The sequence below is a fragment of the Pollachius pollachius genome (genome assembly GCF_949987615.1).
Source record: "Pollachius pollachius genome assembly, chromosome: 7".
Lineage (NCBI taxonomy): Eukaryota > Metazoa > Chordata > Actinopteri > Gadiformes > Gadidae > Pollachius > Pollachius pollachius.
The window spans coordinates 4,346,461-4,365,438 of NC_136940.1; the positions used below are offsets into that span (position 1 = coordinate 4,346,461).

The 18,978-nt window shown below is 45.0% G+C and overlaps 1 protein-coding gene and 1 pseudogene across 2 annotated transcripts; one reads left to right on the plus strand and one right to left on the minus strand.

The window, feature by feature from the left end:
* Positions 1-1,281: 1,281 nt before the first annotated feature.
* On the plus strand, positions 1,282-13,553 carry alpi.1 (alkaline phosphatase, intestinal, tandem duplicate 1; the record flags this gene model as incomplete). Its single annotated transcript, XM_079739996.1, has 11 exons — positions 1,282-1,375; positions 2,697-2,822; positions 4,211-4,326; positions 6,809-6,983; positions 9,070-9,242; positions 9,547-9,681; positions 10,041-10,116; positions 11,087-11,225; positions 11,795-11,979; positions 12,470-12,586; positions 13,246-13,553. 11 exons carry the CDS (start codon positions 1,282-1,284, stop codon positions 13,551-13,553), a joined length of 1,644 nt encoding a protein of 547 aa, XP_079596122.1.
* Positions 13,554-16,245: 2,692 nt separating this feature from the next.
* Positions 16,246-18,595, minus strand: LOC307077832 (putative nuclease HARBI1; annotated as a pseudogene). The gene is made up of 5 exons: positions 18,586-18,595; positions 18,085-18,192; positions 17,837-17,949; positions 17,399-17,761; positions 16,246-16,278 (listed from the first exon to the last, which is right to left on the minus strand). The product of its transcript is annotated as a putative nuclease HARBI1 (transcript).
* Between the last annotated feature and the right edge of the window lie 383 nt (positions 18,596-18,978).

The following is an 18,978-nucleotide window of genomic DNA, read 5'->3' on the forward strand; positions in this document are numbered from 1 at the left end:
TATTAAAGAGAAGAAGAAGAAGAAGAAAATAAAAACTTTTTGGGGTACTATTTTTTTTATCTTCTCCTGGCACTCTCCACTACCTCACAGAAGAAAAATGCTTTCCTTTTTTTTTCTCGCTTGCCACAGAGGAACAGCCAAGCAGAATTGGTGAGCGAGGCGAAAATATTGGGGTCTTTCAAACTTAAAGAATGGAAAAGGAGAAGAAATTCGAAATAAAAGCAACTTTGTAACATGAAATGGAGAGCATATCATGACCCAATCAAACCCCAACTATATATCCCATTCCCCCCTCCCCTCTCTCTCTCCATTCTCTCTCTCTCCCTCTCTCTCTCTCTCTCTCTCTCCCCCCCCCCCGCACACTGTCACTCTATTTTTCCATGGGGGAGAGAGAAGAAGTGGAAAGAGAGACCACTAGGATTTGTACGAGGGTGAATGCCAACACAAATTGGGAAGTCGGTCCATTTCCCCTCATTTGAATGGACCGCGGCCTAAAGGAAGGCGTTATACATACCGGCTACATCGAAACACCATTTCAATGTATTCTAAAAACATGTCAGGGTGAGACAGACATCATTAGGGAGGAGAGAAACAGTATACTGTTTAAAACAATAAAAGGGGTTTGCGTTTTCAGGACTCAAAGCAAAGGGGTCTAGTTTCACGCTGCTCTTGTGTGGTCTCTCTCTCTCTCTGCCCCTCTCTCTCCCCCCCCTCTCTCTCTCCCTCTCCCTCTCCCTGAATCTCTCTCCCATTCCCTCTTCACTCTCTCCCTCTCTCCCTCCCTCTCCCTCTCCCTCTCCCTTACTCTCTCTCCCTCTCTCTCTCCCTCACTCTCTCTTTCTCTCTTACTCACTGACTCTCTCTCTCACTCCCCTATTTCCCTTCTCTCTTCTCTGTCTCTTGTTTTTCATTTCTATCACTCTCCCTCCTCCTCCTCCTCCTCCTCCCTCCCCACCCCCCTCTCTCCCTACTCTTCCACTCTCTCTCTCTCTCTCTCTCTCCCTCCTCTCCCTCCTCACTACTGTGCGGTTCCTAGCCTATGAGCTGGCGTGGGCCCTTCCTTCCAACACCACCCCGGCAGACCTGTTAAAAAGCTGGGCTGGAGGTCTTTGCAGTGCACTCGCTCTCTCTCCTTCTCCCACTCTCTCCCACTCTCTCTCTCTCTCTCTCCTGCGCTCCCCCTCGGTGTCTCTCGCCCTGCCGTTGGCCCCCTGGTTGTCCCAGGTGCCAGCCAGGTGAGACCTGTACAGCGCGCAACTCCAGGGGCGCCTCAGGTTCGGGATGCGGACGCACGCTCTGGCCCCCCCCGGGCTCCTGCTCTTACTACTGGACCCCTCACTGCTGCTGCTCGACATGGCCCTTGGGGACAGCCAAGGTGAGCGCAAGGAATGCTACGCTGCTGTTGCTATTATGAGCTGAAGTGTTCACGCCATTGTGGAGGACATTTCCGTAGAGGTTCTTGCACGTTGGACTCAGTGGGAAACTCAACATCGGATCGATAGGATACTCAATAATACAGTGGATGGATATTTGATGGATATATACAGTATGCGGGGAAGTGGGGTATCTTCTTTGGGGAAAGTTGTGTGTGTGTGTGTGTGTGTTTGTGTGTGTGTTGTTGTGTGTGTGTGTGTGTATTTGTACGTGTGTTTGCCTTGACGTTTTCTTCTGCCTTGCTGCAAGCTAAAAGCTATCGTCCCGTGGTCGGAGGAAGATGGGTCTATATATACACACACATAGTCAATATTGGTTCACTATGTGCGTCCGCTTTGCTTCCTTGTGTACCCCCCCCTTGGGCTCAACCTGTGCATACCGAGTGTGTGTCGGAGCGTTCTTTACACGTTGTGCGACGGGCGGAACGTTGTTCCTTGACCTTCCCTCGGCCCGTGGTCTCTGTAGAGGTTATAGTCCTCAGAGGATGCTCTGGGCACGGGGACCGCTGTGGGGGAACCACACAGTCACATCTCGTCCTCCCCTGAGGCTCTGTGTGTGTGGTTGAGTGAGTGTGTGTCAGGATGACAGAGAGAGAGAGAGAGAGAGAGAGAGAGAGAGAATGGACGCACACGTGCGTTGGTGTTCACCACTGGTATGTGTGCACTCGCGCTTACATGATCTTGCGGCGTGAGAAGTGTGTGTTAGAAGAAAGAAACACAGACACACATAGATACACACACGAGAACAAAGCACTACGCCACTGCCTTTGGAAGGTTCTAGATGTACTGCTGCGTTGCTTTGATTTGTTTTGTGTGTGTGCCGGTGTGTGTGCGTGTTGTGTTCATGTGAGTGTGTGCGTGTGTTTCGGTGTCTGTGTGTCTGTAAGTGCAGGTTTTGCGGTCATGTACTTTCAATCTATGGAAAGCTCAAGACAGGCTGTTGTATCTTAAAATGTATTGATCTTAAGTTCTGTATGTGCATACCACATGTATCCACCGATGTGTGCTCTGAATCACATTGGTGTGTGTGTGTGTGTGCGTGCGTGTGTGTGCGTGCGTGTGTGTGCACGTGTATGCCTGCACGTGTGCCCGCGCTTGCGCGTGTGTGTGTGTGTGTGTGTGTGTGTCGGTGCCTGTGTAAGTGTGTTTGTGTATCGGGCTGGATGTGTTTGTTTTAGAGTACATGCTCGTCTTGTGTGCGTACGGTTGATGCGGCGTCCGTTGTGTTTATTTACGTGTGCGTTTTCGCTGTCCACGGCCCAGCGCTCTATGAGCGGGAGAAGGAGCCAGCCTATTGGGACGCTCAGGCCCGTGACACGCTGGTCGCTGCCCTGAAGCTCCGCCCCCGCGAACACCGGGCCAAGAACCTCATCCTCTTCCTGGGAGACGGTAGGTCGTCATGGCAGCACGCTCTGTGCTTTTTCTTAACCTGTGTTACGCGTTAAACTTGTGGTACGCAAGTTTAATGGTTCTCTTGTAATAGACATGTTAACAATTTAAAAAAAAAAAATATATATATATATATATATCGATAAATATTGTTCAGTAAAAACTGGAGATGTGTTTGAGCCCAGTTACTATATTAATTGTAAGAGTGTGTCATTGGAATTAATATAAATTAGTAGAAATTAGGGAATCTTTATCAGATAGCCTACATGTAGACTGAGGACACATTGGGATGTGAATCCACAACCTCTTGGTTTGGACTCAAAGTTGTGTTGCAGATGTCATCTAGCCTTGCTGGCTACCTGTGACACATTTAAAGAAATGTTTTGAACGTGTTCTGTCCCTGTCAAGTAAACCAATAAAGCAAAAAACACATCTAAACCTGTCCCCAAACAGCCAGCACCTCCTAGAACATAATAAGGACCTTAAAGCTAAAAGCACAACAACAGAATCCTCTCAGCAGGAGAAGCATGCTATAGTAGTTTTCCTATCGTTTCATTTACTGGGGAGGATGTAAATCCCACAGTGGTAAGATTTCCAGGATCCTACCTCAGTGTTAGTACTTCTGTGGCAATTAGCAGGAGTTTCCATCTGAGTCAGAATTGATCTAGGGTTAGTAAACTGAAATGGCAAGTAGTTGTGGCTGGGGGGTCGCAACTCTACGGGTACGTTTAGAGGGTCATATTGGATCTAGGGGGGTTTGCTGGGTAACACAGCAGAGCTTTAAGACGTTCTCTTGGTGTCAGAATCTTTGCTCTTAATCAGATGTACTCAGCTACATATGTGTGGGTGGTCTGTGCTTTCCATGCTCCCAACAAAGACGCCTCTCTCAGTGTTTTTTTTAACAAGGATATTTAAGAGAATATAAAACGTCTTTAAAGCGAGAAAACGTTTTTATTAAGCAAACTGTTTTTTACTTGCGTCTAGTAAGGCGAACTGGGAGGGATATATAGTGGGGTGAGATTAATTAAACTAATATATATACAAATAAAACAAATACGCTTGAGGGACAGTAAATGTTAAAGCTAATTCACAGCATGTGTGTCCATCTGTCTGTACGCACACCATATTGGCCGTATTTGAATTTCTCTGTTTATAATATTGTGTATATAAATATAGATATTTTCTTATCATATAATATGAAATATATTAAAGAAAGTTTTCCCAACCCTTTAATTATAGTGTGCAACTCTATAAAAATAAGCAGAAGATTAGATTCTGGAAGAAACAGCAGGACTTTGTAGAAGAAGAAACCGAGCATCAAACCACAAAATGGTGTTGGGTTGTACATGAGTCACGTTCTCGCTCTCCTCTCATTGGTCCACTGGCAGGTATGGGCGTGTCCACAGTGACAGCAGCACGTATCCTGAAGGGTCAGATGGAGGGGAAGTCAGGGGAGGAGACAGTGTTGGCCATGGACAGCTTCCCTTACCTGGCTCTTTCTAAGGTACAGTACCAAGTGTATCTCCCCAAATCACTAGTACTTTATTTCATGTTTGGATTTACTGTGATTTGGGCAATCAAAAATATATCGATACATATAAGGAAAAAAGAATTGTACAATGTTTGCTCAATTCAGGTACGAACATTAACAGGCACACGAGAACACACATGCGCACACACATACAAACACTCTTGCATGCACACACGTGAACTAACACATTATTGCATTGGCACACATTCACACACCCTGAAGAACTTGGTGTTAATAATTTATGCTGGTGGGGCTGTCTGGTGTTAATTATAAGAAAAAGTGAGACGTTCTGTCTCCATGTGATTGTGTGTGTGTGTGTGTGTGTGTGTGTGTGTGTGTGTGGTGTGTGTGTTTGTGGGTGAAGTGAGTGATGCGTTTGAAAGAGAATCAATCACAGCATTGACTGCTTGTGTGAAGTAGCAGGGATCCACATCTGCCTCTGTCACATATGTGGCGTGCAAGTGTATAGGGACGCTGAGAAAAAGAACAATGTCAGGCTCCATGCCGTCTTAAAGCGCTCAACCAGGCCAGCCAACTTATGTGTCTTTTTAGTGCCAACATCCTCTGTGTAATGACCCATAACCGGTCGTAAGTTTGGTCGTTTGTGGTAGTCGGCAAAAAGTGGTTTGAGTTTGGTTCTGTGGAATTCTTCTGTCGTCCAAAATGCACATCAAGAGGCCTCCTGTTTCTGCGCTGAGCAAAATGCATCCGGAGGGTTGATATGACTGTCATATCTCCTATCAATCTGTGGCAGGCGACAGTTGGACGACACAAGTAAACAAAGACAGACTGTACTTTTGGGGCTGAAAAGCATTCCTACTTATTGAAAAGCCTCCCTACGTTTCATTCGGAAGGCAGACAGAAAAATAACCCACAGATTTATTTTGAAGGAAAAAGTGCATGTTTTTATTTGAAAAGCCTCCCTACGTTTCATTCGGAAGGCCGACAGAAAAATAACCCACAGATTTATTTTGAAGGAAAAAATGCATGCTTTTATTTTGAAAAAAAACAACACAGAAGTCAACTGTTGGTTTGCATGCTTTATTCCCCTGACGAGTTTCATCTTGTCTCATTCCAGCCCAGTGGAGCTTGAGTGTACCCCTGCTTAATGTGGGACCAGACACATCGGTATTTAAAAAGGTTTAGCATAAGTCCACATCTCCAATGAAAACCCTGACAGGCAGGAAACCACTGAAATTACACACATGCAAAGCTGTGCTAACCCCATCAGATTCTGTATATTCAGCTGAGTGCTGGGTGGTTTGGAAGGCATTTAAAATATATTTAACCATGACCCATCGTTCAACCAGCGAAGCACTACTGAATAGCAACTAAACGGCCGAATCAGATTGACCCCTCCAGCTTTGGTCACAGGGCACAGATCGCAAGAATTGGAAGTGCAAGAAAAAATGTTTAAGGTGCAGATGAGCATGTCGATGGCGCAGAGAAGAAGAAGTGTTGAGTGGCCAGCCATATATTGAGGATTTTTTTTTTAAATATAATTCCAGAATCAAGCATTGTTCTCACCCAAACTACCAGTAGTACCTAACGTTACATCAAGTTGGCATTATCAAAAACATGTAGCCACCATTACAAACACCAACCACCATACAATGAGCGAAATCAACAGCATTAATATTACTTTTTTTAGCGTTTGTTTTCTGGTCGGCTGCCAATGGCTGGAGCTATTAAAGAAAAGCATTGTCAACGCGACAGGCAGAGCTACAACTGGCCCATAACACAGAGGTCAATCGCTCTGAGCACTGTGGTTTTGAGAGCACCCAGTGAGCGAGTCGAGTGAGCGCATGTAGGCTTTGAGAGAGCACCGTGGGCAGGAAAGCGTGGCCTAAGTGTAAATTATCATTCGAGGAAAATAATCATTCTCTCTGACCTCTCAACACTCGCCCTGTGTGCTGGATATGCTCATCTGCGCCCTTGACAATTTTCCGAGTATTTTATCCGGTGCTCTTCTACATTCCCCATTTGTGTGGGATTTTCCCAACACTCGAATCTAAAATGGCGCCACATTTATTTAGGCTGTCGTTGGTCCCTGTCTTAAAACCTCTTCACGCTTTTATTTACAACGTCGTTTCTGTGATGTTCTCGCCATCACTGTAACCCTCCATTGTACTGCTGGGCTTTAAAGGTCCCATATTAAACCACCAGGTGTACCTAGATCCGCCACCTAGATGTATCACGGCTAGATGAGCAACGTTTGCTACAGTCCACTGGGGAGGCTGGTAGACTGATCTATCCAGCGCACATCTAGGTGGACAAGCCCACTTGTGATGTCACTAAAACGCAGGAAGAGGCCGATTTTCCACAAGGCTTTTAACGGCTAATCACACTCTAACCTTGTGGCATGATATGGGACCTTTAACACAGAGTTATTACCTCTCAACTACACCTCTGCTTGTCTTGTGATGATATTTCCCGCCGTCTCCCTTTACAACAGACCTACAGCGTCGACAGACAGGTGGCCGACAGCGCTAGCACGGCCACAGCCTACCACTGCGGGGTGAAGGCCAACGCCAAGACGGTGGGCCTCAGCGCCCGAGCGGTAGCCTACGAGTGCAACACCACCTTCGGGAACGAGGTGTACTCTGTGCTGCGGCGCGCTAAAGCGCAAGGTAAGAGCGCTCTGGTTACGTTATAGCTAACCTCGATTTTCAGTCCCTCTTGTGATACTTTCGTTTAAATGTTTTTTAATTTTAGACACTTTTATCCAAAGCAAACCGCAACCATTCATACACATATTCACCAACCGATGGCGGAGTCAATCATGCAAGCCACAGCCAGCTTGTCGGGAGCAGTTAGGGTTAGCTTTCTTGTTTAGGAACACCTCGACACTTAGCTGGGAGTAGCCGGGGAACCTTCCGGTTACAAGTCAACCCTCTCTACCTCCTGAGCTCAGCCCACCACAGCCTTCGTTGCAGGCTATACGAAAGCCTGGAGGAAGACCCTAACCATATGGGCTGGCCAATTGGCTGGTGCTTGAGCTGTGATTGGCTGGTTTGGTTTTAACATGCGTGGGTGTTACTACAACTAATTTGGTCAGATTTGTGTCCCAACTGCAAAGAGGCTTCCTATTTAGGAACTTGCCTTCTTCTGGGTCTATCCCCCAGATGTCTCTATGATTTGATATAGAATGCTCCATGTCCAGATTTCCATTAAAAAATATATAATTTCTTAAGAAGCTTAAAACTTTGAAGTCTGACTAAGTAAGGCCTGGCGGGATATCACATGGTTTCCGGGTTTGGGCAACTTAAGGGCCTTCTTATCTGTAGGATTTATTTGACCGAGAAACTTTAGTTGCTCAACTCAACTATATTAGTTTATTATATTTGAGTGGCACAACACGTCACACATCAAACATCAAAGTTGATCAGGTACAGAGAGGCAACCTTTCTTATTACCGCTGGGCAATTCAACACATTATCACAATAGTGCGATCGACGAGTATGGTAGTACAGCAATGCTTATCTGAAAGAAACATGGACTCAAGGGCTACACAGAGCTCATATTTCCCATTCCCAACACCATACGTTTAACACCATTTGTCCCCTTTGTGTTATGTTACATCCATAACATAACATAACATAACAACATGTCGTGTTGTTCATGTTAATGTCACCGTTGTTGTCCTATGTTTCCTATGGGCAGTTTCATGAGAGGGAGTAGAGTCGAGATGAGTCACCATGCGGTGCACAAGAGCCATAGGATGCATTCTACTTGGATGATCCTAGTGATTGAAATGGAGCCTATGATCCAAAGGGCAAACACTGAGTCATACATTGTTGAAAAAAAACAACATTAATGATCTACCATGGCCATTAAAACTCCCTACTGTCGCCGCTTAATCTTTAAGAGGACAAACCGCTTTTTGAATTAGTGAGATTAGTGAGACTTTATATTGTAGCCTAACAGCATACGTATGTGTGGTAGCAGGTGAATGTGTGCACGTGTGCATTACATTTACGGCATTGGCTGCCATCCAAAGCGACTAACAGCGGTTCATACAGACACCCATGGAAGCTGACTGCCAGTCATGGTTAGGCGTCTCGCTCAGGGAATCCTTATATCTCTTAGTTTGCTCAAACTAGCAACCTAATGGTTACAAGTCAACCGCTCTATCTCCTGAGCTTAGCCGACCCCGTCACCTGCACCTAATGTCTAGCAATCCGACATTATCAAATGTAAATGAAGCCAACATGAAGGACAACATGTTTCTGCTTCTGTATGTCTGCACAATTGATGACAATATGTGCAGTTTGTACAGTACACATTCTGTTGTCTCCTGAAACTGTGCTGTATCTTTGCATTAACACACCTCGTAACCAAACGTGGAACCTGTTCTGAATCTACCCAGTAGTACTATGTATGTGTGGGGAAAAAAGAAGGGAAATGGCCACCGGCCTGTGTTAACTTCACCTCTGTGTGTGCGTGCGTGCGTGCGTGCGTGTGTGTGTGTGTGTGTGTGTGTGTGTACGCGTGTGCGTGTGTGTGTGGGTACGCGTGTGCGTGCGTGCGTGTGTACGCGTGTGCGTGCGTGTGTTTGTGTGTGTGTGTGTTTGTGTGTGTGCGTGTGTGTGTGTGTTTGTGTGTGTGCGTGTGTGTATGTGTGTGTGTGTGTGTGTGTGCGCGTGTGCGTGCGTGCGTGTGTGTGTACATGTGTGCGTGTTTACATGCGTGCGTGTGCGTGTGCGTGTTCCTCAGGTAAGTCGGTGGGCATCGTGACCACCACGCGAGTGCAGCACGCCTCCCCGGCCGCTGCCTACGCCCACTCCGTCAGCCGCAGCTGGTACAGCGACGCCGACCTGCCCGCCAGCGCGCGGCGCCACGGCTGCGTGGACATCGCCACCCAGCTGGTCACCAACGTCGACATCGACGTACGCACGCGTGAAAGTTTCTGAAATCATTCCCGATTTATTCCGATCTTCATTATTTGAGATTCAGACGTGGACCGTCGTTCATAGAAACAGAGTTCTTATTTTCACCTGAACTAGTCGTACTCTCATTGAACTATTTCACTATTGCTTTAGCTTTCTTCAAAATCTTAATTGCATTGCACACATTGCATTTTTTTTTACTTGGCCTTTATTTTCTTTTTAACTTCATTTTATTGTTTCTACGTGAAGCACTTTGAGTTGCCTTGCCTTGCCTATTGACCTTGCTATCCCGTCCCCACAATAGGTGATTCTCGGGGGAGGACGGATGTACATGACCCCCAAGGGGACCCCGGATCCTGAGTACCCCACCTCCAACTCCCGGAAGGGGGACCGCAAGGACAGGAAGAACCTCATCGAGCAGTGGCTGAAGGCCAAGCCGGTACGACTCACTTTTCTCCTCGGTTTCAATGAGCTCATAGAATCGGTACATTTCCTTTTGTGGCCATAAACTAGTGGGAATGACTTTTTTGTGTTTCCTATCCTTTCATTTACATGTTTTAGTTAAGTATATTTTTATAAAAGTACAGCGCTGAACAGTACAATTCACTATGATAGTACAGCTGAGTTTAGCTCCATAATGTCATAATGACTATAATGACTATAATGATCTGTAAATAGACCGTGGGCGGTGACTGATTGGGAGATGAGACACACCTGGGACTGCTAGAACGAGGCCAGGCAAAAACGTAAATAATCATTATGACACACTTTATCCTGTGTGTTTTGTTTTCTCTGCAGAAGAAGAAGTCCCACTACGTTTGGCACAAGGAGCAGTTTGACGAGATCAACCCCAAGAGCACCGACCGTCTCATGGGTTGGTGTTCCGCAGCTAAAGCCTTGGCGTATACTTTGTGTCATAGTACAAAGGTAGACTCAAATATGGAGTCGGATCACACAGAGTTCAAACTCATGTCTGAAACGCCATTCGAATACTAAATCTGGGGGACAATCATTTGCCAGCAAACAATTATGCTTCATTGTAATAGACCATAGAAGGTCTAAAGCGTTGACGGTATATCAAAGTATTTCGAAGATCAATTTTTAGAAACAAGAACAAATACAAACACACTGACACATACACACTGGCACTTCCTTATCAGGCCAGCTCAGGCCAGCTCTTGATGGATATCTCGTATCTCCATAGTGATGATATCTTATCTATGAATTGCCCGATAAGATTTGAGAAAACGGGTCAACTTTGAACTTTCCGATCTGCCACAAAGTATCAATGCCAGATGGCTGTCCCTCACAGGATTGGCTACCGAAAGCAGACTCCGTAGCAATACATAAGGGCAGATCTAAATATATTGAATCATTGTGCGTAGATTATAATAAAAAAGTATTTTAGAGAAGGATGTGTTTGATTTGACTATTGCAGCCACCGTCTAAGTTGGATCTCATCCCAGTTGCGCGACTACAGCTTTGACGATGTACCTGGCCATACATTTGTCCTGTATAGCATTTACATTTACATTTAGCAGTCGCTTTTACCCAAAGCGACTTACAACCATTCAGTCACTCATGCAGGGCAACAGCCATCTTGTCGGAGCAATTAGGGTTAGGCGTCTCGCTCAGAGAGACCTCAAGAGTCAGCTAGGAGGAGCCGGGGATCCAACCAGCAACCTTCTGGATTAAAGTCAAACCCCTACTCCTGGTCTAAGATGGCTCGATATATCACCAGGTTACCCTGTGCTTTCCTGAACATCGTCTTTATTTGTATTTCATTTGTTTGCATGACCTCCCCCCCTCTCCTCCCTTCCTCCCCCCCTTCCCGGTGACTCCAGGTCTGTTCGAGCCAAAGGACATGCGGTTCGAGGTGTTCCGGAACAACACACGGGACCCCTCCATCGTGGAGATGACCGAGAAGGCCATCCAGATCCTCAGCAAGAACCCCCGAGGCTACTTCCTGTTTGTGGAAGATGAGTTTCAAAATGGCCGCGTTCAAACTGTTAAAAACTATGGGCTTGTTCTGTTCAGTTCTGATTGTTGTGGTGGGGAGAGCTCTGGGGAACGAGGGGGAAAACAACAATAGAACCGTTCCGTTTGTGTTTTGTTTTGTTCTTTGTTTGTTTCGAAACATCAAAATGTGACGGTAATGCGTGCCAAATGGGCCCTTGGATTCAAAGCGTTTTGGGAAATTGAACAGAAAACATATGGAGTCGGTCACTTATAATTAATACAACCAATGCTGTTTTCTTGTTTATTTACTTTACATCTGTTAAAAGAATCCCTGCTCCAATATTTTTCTGTAAAATGGCGTATTTGAAAGATACTGTGGTGAGGTTTGGGGCCAGATGAATCATATATATATATATATATATATATATATATATATATGAGCAGGCATGGGTAGCAGGCTAGACATCTGAATCAAGGAACCTCCAGTGCCTTTCTGCTGAAAGTGGAGCAACCCCAGCCACTACACCGCTTCCCCTGCCTTTTGTCTCTGGGTCTGACCGGCTGTCCTGTGGTCTTGTTCCATTACGAGGGAGAATCGACCACGGTCACCACGACGGGGTCGCCAAACTGGCGCTGACGGAGGCTGTGATGTTCGACCGCGCCATCCACCACGCCTCGCGGCTCACCAGGGAGTCGGACACGCTCACCGTGGTGACCGCAGACCACTCCCACGTCTTCACGTTAGGCGGGAATACCCCCAGAGGGAACTCCATCTTTGGTACGATCCGTGGTGCTTTGAAGAGTATAGCATGGTAAAGCAAGGCGGACGGTATGTCTGTATGGATGGCTGTACATACATTTATTCATACATATATATAATCAGAATTGAACCAATTTTACTCATATGAGCGAGTTAAATACTGTTTTACTGACAAACACAAGAGAATATCTTGTCCCATCTGTCATTATAATCTAAAATAATAATTCTAGGAAACAACAATAACAATGACAGCAATGACACATCTAGTAAATCTATACTCCAATGCAATTATTCAATAACAATTTCCATTAATAATCAGCAATTAATATAAAAAGTAACATGAAAGTCACCTAACAATTCGACTTGACTAATATTGCAAGGAATTCCACTGATGTTGAAAATGAATGGATTCACTGGCAGTGTAGATGGATGCCATTGAACGATCTGGATGAATATCTTTCCCACTTACTCACTGATCCTTCATCGTTCCATTTTATCGTTTGGTCAGGTCTGGCAGCGAAGAAGGCCGATGACAGCATGCCGTTCACCAGCATCCTGTATGCCAACGGGCCGGGTTATGTGCATGTGAACGGAACCAGGGCCAACATCACGTTGGTGGATTACTGTAAGCAAACCAAACCTAATGTCTTTCAGATGGGACTCTTCCCTGCCTGCCTGTCTGGGGTGTGTATAAAAATGTGTATGGATCATTTCAACTCGTTGCGGTTCAAGAATGACCCTGCAGAATGTTTGTTTTTGCTGTTCAAAGTGGGAGTGAAATATGACAATTGTGGCTATCTAATAGTTTTGGTGAGCCTGTGGAAAGATTTGCTTCTACCGTTCGGTCGGGGGTTGTTTTCTAAGGATAGACTTTCATTCATTGTCTTGGCTTTGGCATTTGCTCCATTTCCTTGGCTGGTTGGATATGTGGGCACATTTGCTGAAGCTGAATGTAGTTAGAATTCCGACCTGGGATTCAGTAAGGCTCGGTTATTCTTGTTTATCTGAAGGCTACCTTGACCCTATCAGATCCTTTCTAGAAGCTACAACTTTTACTTGTTCGACTATTTCACAAAATATAACACCCTGTTAATAATATGCGGCATTACAGGACAAAATGTGAAGATGTAACCCTATTTCACTTTGGCTCCGAACCAATTAAAACAATTAGTTAAAGTATGTTAAGGCAAAAAATACGATAGAACCCACACACATACTTTGACCAAACTGGGGACGGCCTCGCCAGCTCAGACCACCGTAAGACCCATACCCCACCTCCCCCAGACGACCAGGAGTACATGCAGCAGGCGGCCGTGCCCCTGGACTCGGAGACCCACGGCGGGGAGGACGTGGCCATCTACGCCCGCGGCCCCATGGCGCACCTCTTCCACGGGGTCAAGGAGCAGAACTACGTGGCCCACGTCATGGCCTACGCCGCCTGCCTGCCGCCCTACAAGGACTGCCCCCCCAAGGACTGCTCCTACAGGGAGTGCCCCCACACGCAGGCCACCACCTCGGGGGGCCGCCGGACCCCCGACTCGGCCTTGTGCCCCCCACTGGCGGGCCTGGTCCTATGGCTGCTGTTGAAATGACAAGGGGAACTAAACCGATGAGACGTTTACAGGACATACTGTGCACGACACAACACACACACACACACACGCGCGCACACACACACACACACACACACACACACACACACACACACGTGGCTGCTGTTGAAATGACAGGAGAAACTAAACCAATGAGTTGTTTACAGGATATACTGTGCACAATACAACACACGTACACACGCACACACACACGCGCGCACACACACACACACACACACACACACACACACACACACACACACACGTGGCTGCTGTTGAAATGACAGGAGAAACTAAACCAATGAGTTGTTTACAGGATATACTGTGCACAATACAACACACACACACACACACACACAAACACACACACACACACGTGAGGACCCCACTATGGACTAAGTGGAAGCAGTTCTATGCACAAGAGTGAAGATAATCATATAGACAATGTATGTTTGTGCTCCTTCTTCCTCACACACACACACACACACACACACACACACACACACACACACACACACATCAATGTGCAAGACCCAACAACAAAGGCCTAGGTACATAGCCTCCAGGGGTTGATTATAATTGTTGTTATGGAAATACACACGCACACACACACACACCGCGATTGTGGCATCATCAATTTAATTGGCGTAATTTCCTACTGCCGTTTTTATCACACGTTCAGTAGGGGCCAGTTGGATAAGCCTCAAAGAATCCTCTCATCTTTGGGATCACTGTGTGTATGTGAGTGCGTGTGTGCGTGTGTGTGTGTGTGTGTGTGTGTGTCTGTATTTTACCAAAGAACTGATGACTCGTTGTTTTTCTGATGACTCAGAGGCCTTAGACAGTGGCTACAATAGCCATCATTTACGATTTAACTCGAAAGCGTTTATTATAATAATGGGCGGAGAGGCAAAGCTATAACGAGTATATCTCCACTGCCTGTTGGGAAGAGCTGACCTTTGACCTCCGCCTGCGACATACCAGAACGATTTCTGATGCTGTACCTCTTGACTGACCGGAGATTTAAATGTAGTTTTGAGTTCTTATTTTAACCTCATAGGTTCCAAACTGTGTTCCCGTAGCTGGTATGTTCATCTGAAATCTACTCGGACGGGGATACATGAATTTATTTTCTATGCAGATATTATTGTATTTTTGTACTGCGTTTTTACCAAATGTTAGTTATGTATGAAATAATAAAAACACAAAAAGGACCTGAATTAAATGAATGGCTTCTTCCTACTCTGTGGTGGAGCCACACATTGGATACCTGCCCAAACAGTTTGAGAATATCTGGTTTAGAGAGGCAGTAATTCATCATAGCTACTATTTTGCTGAATAATAATTCTGTGCTTTTAACCTTTCTTATATTACAGAATATGGATACTCCAGACCAACCTAACACACACACACACACACACACACACACACACACACACACACACACACACACACACACACACACACACACACACACACAGACAAGCGCACACAAAAAAATACAGACAGCTAGACACACATGCACACACACACACACAAATACAGACAGACACACACGCGCACACACACACTCACCTGTGTGCCTCTAGCAGGCATGATAATTGATTATTAATCGACAGCTGTATAAAATCAGACTTCGTACTAGGTCCAGCTTTACAGCGACCCCAAAAAAACAATTATGTTGTTAAAGGGCAAGGATGAGTCTGATACAGTAGGCAAAGTTTAGTTCTCTACTATAGTTCTTGGCCTCTTGCCAAGACACAATAACGTCTCTGCCTGTTGATGTTACTCTCATTATGGAACAACAGTCCCAATAATGTAAAGATATCATTGGTTTTATTGAATGACCCTATGATACATTATGCCTCATATAACAGTTTGTATCTATGGTTGATGTATTGGTATGTCAATTTTGATGCACACACACACACACACACACTGTTGAAATGACACACACACACACACACACACAAAAAAAAAATGTGGCCATTATATTATGATTATCATAATTAAAAGATTGCGTGTTTTATAAGGCCATGATAACTGAGTAGAAGCCCTAAGTAGCACTTAGAAGTTGCAAAGAAAACAGGCTCCTTAAGTCAATAACAATGATAATGTTCAATAATAACAATATATCGATTGAAATAGATAACTGTGGGAGTGTGTGTGGATGATGGCTGGTTGAGGCAGCCTCACCCCAGGGGTATACCACGAACCTCGCTGAACATACCCAGGCTTTCTTGGGAAAACCTGGCTCGATAGAGACGCAACTCGCAATCAGAGTTAAATGGAACCACGACGCACACTTTAGATTAAATTAGTCGAACCAGGTTTTCCGCATTAGGTTAAATGTGCGTTCACATAAAAGGGGCGTTTATCGTGTCATTTGACTCACCCTTATGCAAAATGAATCGAGCGAGAGCGGTGTATTTCACCCAAGACGAGCAGTGTATTATTATGAATTCCTACGAGGAATTCAAAGTTGAAATCACATCCAAGGGGAACACGGTTGCCCATAATAAGGCTAGGGTGGCGTGCTGGCAAAAAATAGCCGACCGTGTTAATTCGTAAGTGAAAAGATTCTGCATATTGTCTAAAAAATATATATCATGTATCATCATGCCTTTTACCCCCATAGATGTGGTGCCAGCAAGCTAATTTCAGGTGAATCTAGCCTATGATTTGCAATGGCCTAGGCTCCAACCTTTAATCTCATGTTGATTACCTGTAGCAAATAAAAAGAAAACCCAAATTAATACGACTGGGAGGGGGACCGCTCCACCGCCCTTCACCACTTCGGAGGAGCTGGCTCTCGCCACTAACGAAGGTCGGCCGATGATGGTAGGAGTGGAAGGGGGGATGTCGTCTGACCCCACTGCCTCGACATCCAAGGCGTTTGTAATGAGTATGTATTCATGTATTGGCAATGGACATAAATAATTGTCTTGCTAATCAAATGTGAAATGATTGACTTTTTAGTTGAAGGTACAAACATTATTTTGGAGGAGCCGCCGACAATCAATCTCCAATCAGAGGTATAAAACTATCAAAGCGAAGTGTCACGTATTCTTCTAAATGTTTAATTTTTGGGAAGAATGTCCTATAATAGGTTTCCCCGATTCTTTCAGGAGACTCTGTCGGCCTGTGACTCCAGGGCGACTATGGAGGTGATTTTTCTTAACAATTCTCACAGCTATAATATGAATTTGTAGAATAAAAAATGCCTAGGCCTAATTATGTCACTGAAATAGCGGAAGGGATAATGGACAACAAGGCACTTGACTATCCAAGGTTAATGTACGTTGAACGTGGGGCCACCTTTGAACTTTCTTAAGATCCATCACAATGAGGAAACTCAACTGAGCAGTGCTGTAAATGTTTTACATGACTCTTCCTTTTGATCATTTATTCTATAGAGGGAAATGGCATTGGATAGGACCTCCACCTCAACCTCCTCAAGGCCTTCTCGAGGGACGGACAAGGTTTTTATTTAGGTTATTCCTTTTGGAAGGTGCGCCACAAGGCTTTGACCATGGTAACTGAATTACGATTTTAACCCATCATTTATTTAGATTGGAACAGACACTATAAGGGCGCTGTACAAGCGCGACTTGGAGCTGGACAACGATATTAAAGTCTTGGTGAAAGAGTCGACATTCTGTGGGCAAGACCTTGCAAAATCAAAATGAAAAAAAAGTAGGCTACAAAAGAGAACGTGCGTCAATTTCGATTAATCCCGTTAAATAAATCGCGTAATTAACGCGTTGACTTGTCCAGCCCTAAAAGAAAAAAACACATCCTTTTTTGTTTCATTTAGGAAAACTAAATGAAACACAAAAACTAACCAAAAACTGGTTCGAGATGGCCCGTCTGACCGCCGTTCCTGTGGGATGGTCCACCGTGATGGGGTCCACCACCTCATCTGCCACCAGTGGCACATGTGGGGCTCTCTCTTTACGAATTGTTGCAATATTGTGGAGCACCACACATGCCGTGATGATTTGGCTTGCCCTCTCCGGCTTGACCCTCAGACCACGGAGGCAGTTCCATCGGGCCTTGATTACCCCAAAGGTCATCTCTATCCTCACCCGGCATGTGCTTAAGGCCCTGTTGAACCTCCGATTGACTCTGTGGGTCGCCTTACGGTGTCATTAGGAACGGCATGCAGGCATACCCTCTGTCCCCAACAGGAATTCCATCACAACGGCCTATTAGAAAGAACATAATGTGATCAGTGCCTTAATCAACATTTACAGTTAGTGATCTTGTGTATTGCGCCACACCTTGCTGAAACAGTCGGCAAAGACTTGACCCCCGAAAAAATACCGAAGTCATGGACCGAGCCAGGCCATTTGGCATCCACACTGGTAACCATAAGTTGATGGTCACAAGTCATCTGAAAACGGCATTTCTGTTACAATAGTTGGGCCATTATGAAGCATATAACAAAGTAGTTTAGTAGGCTTAGTAGGCTACCTGCATGCAATTTCACTTCCCACATGATATAGCCCAGGTAACAGGCCTACTTTACCTGCACATTGATGCTATGGGTTGACTTTCTGTTCAACCTCATGTTCCCCTAAAGGTCCAGTGATGGGGACATGAGTGCAGTCAATTGCTCAAATCAGTTTGGGGAATCCTATAAAGGGATTCTGTAGAATGTTACAAATCCAAACGTGTACAGACTGGGCATTATTATATATTATATATATACTTGTTGAAAAAAATGCATTTGTGAATCCAGCCACGTCAGGAGAGTCTCAAAAATCCACATATAAATACAGACCAGTTCACACACAAATGCAAACAAGTTTACAAATGAAAAGCGTCTTGTTAATTCAAGTTTAACAGTTTGCATATCAATGTAACAACATCCAAATACATTTTGAGGAAAATTGCAAATATTTTTTTAATTAATATATTTATGGATTTATATTATATTTATTTAAAACAAGACACATTTGTGTGTGGATCAGAAATGTGTTTGTGAGACTTATTTTTGTTTATGGATTTATTTTACATTTATACATACCGATGTCCATTCGTGTGTGCATTGAAATGTGTTTGTGAGAAGAGAGTCATTTATATATAAATCACAAAATACATCTGTGAATCTGTGCATTCATTATTAATGAGACCATTCTGACCCCATAGAAAACCTGCTCCCGACCAGGTTGGGTTGCGAGCATAAGTCACCATGGTGACACAGCGACGCTAAAAGAGTTCGACTTTCGTGGTCCGGCTAACCCAGGCTTTGAGCTCAACATGCCTCGCTAACCCTCTAACCGAGGTTCGTAGTGCAGGCCAGCCCAATCAGATTGGACTCCGGTGCAGGGTCTGAGGACTCAATGTGCACACCTGTTATACATTGAGCAATCAGCTTGCACATGTCAAACCAGCCATCTCCACACACAATCAGGGAGAG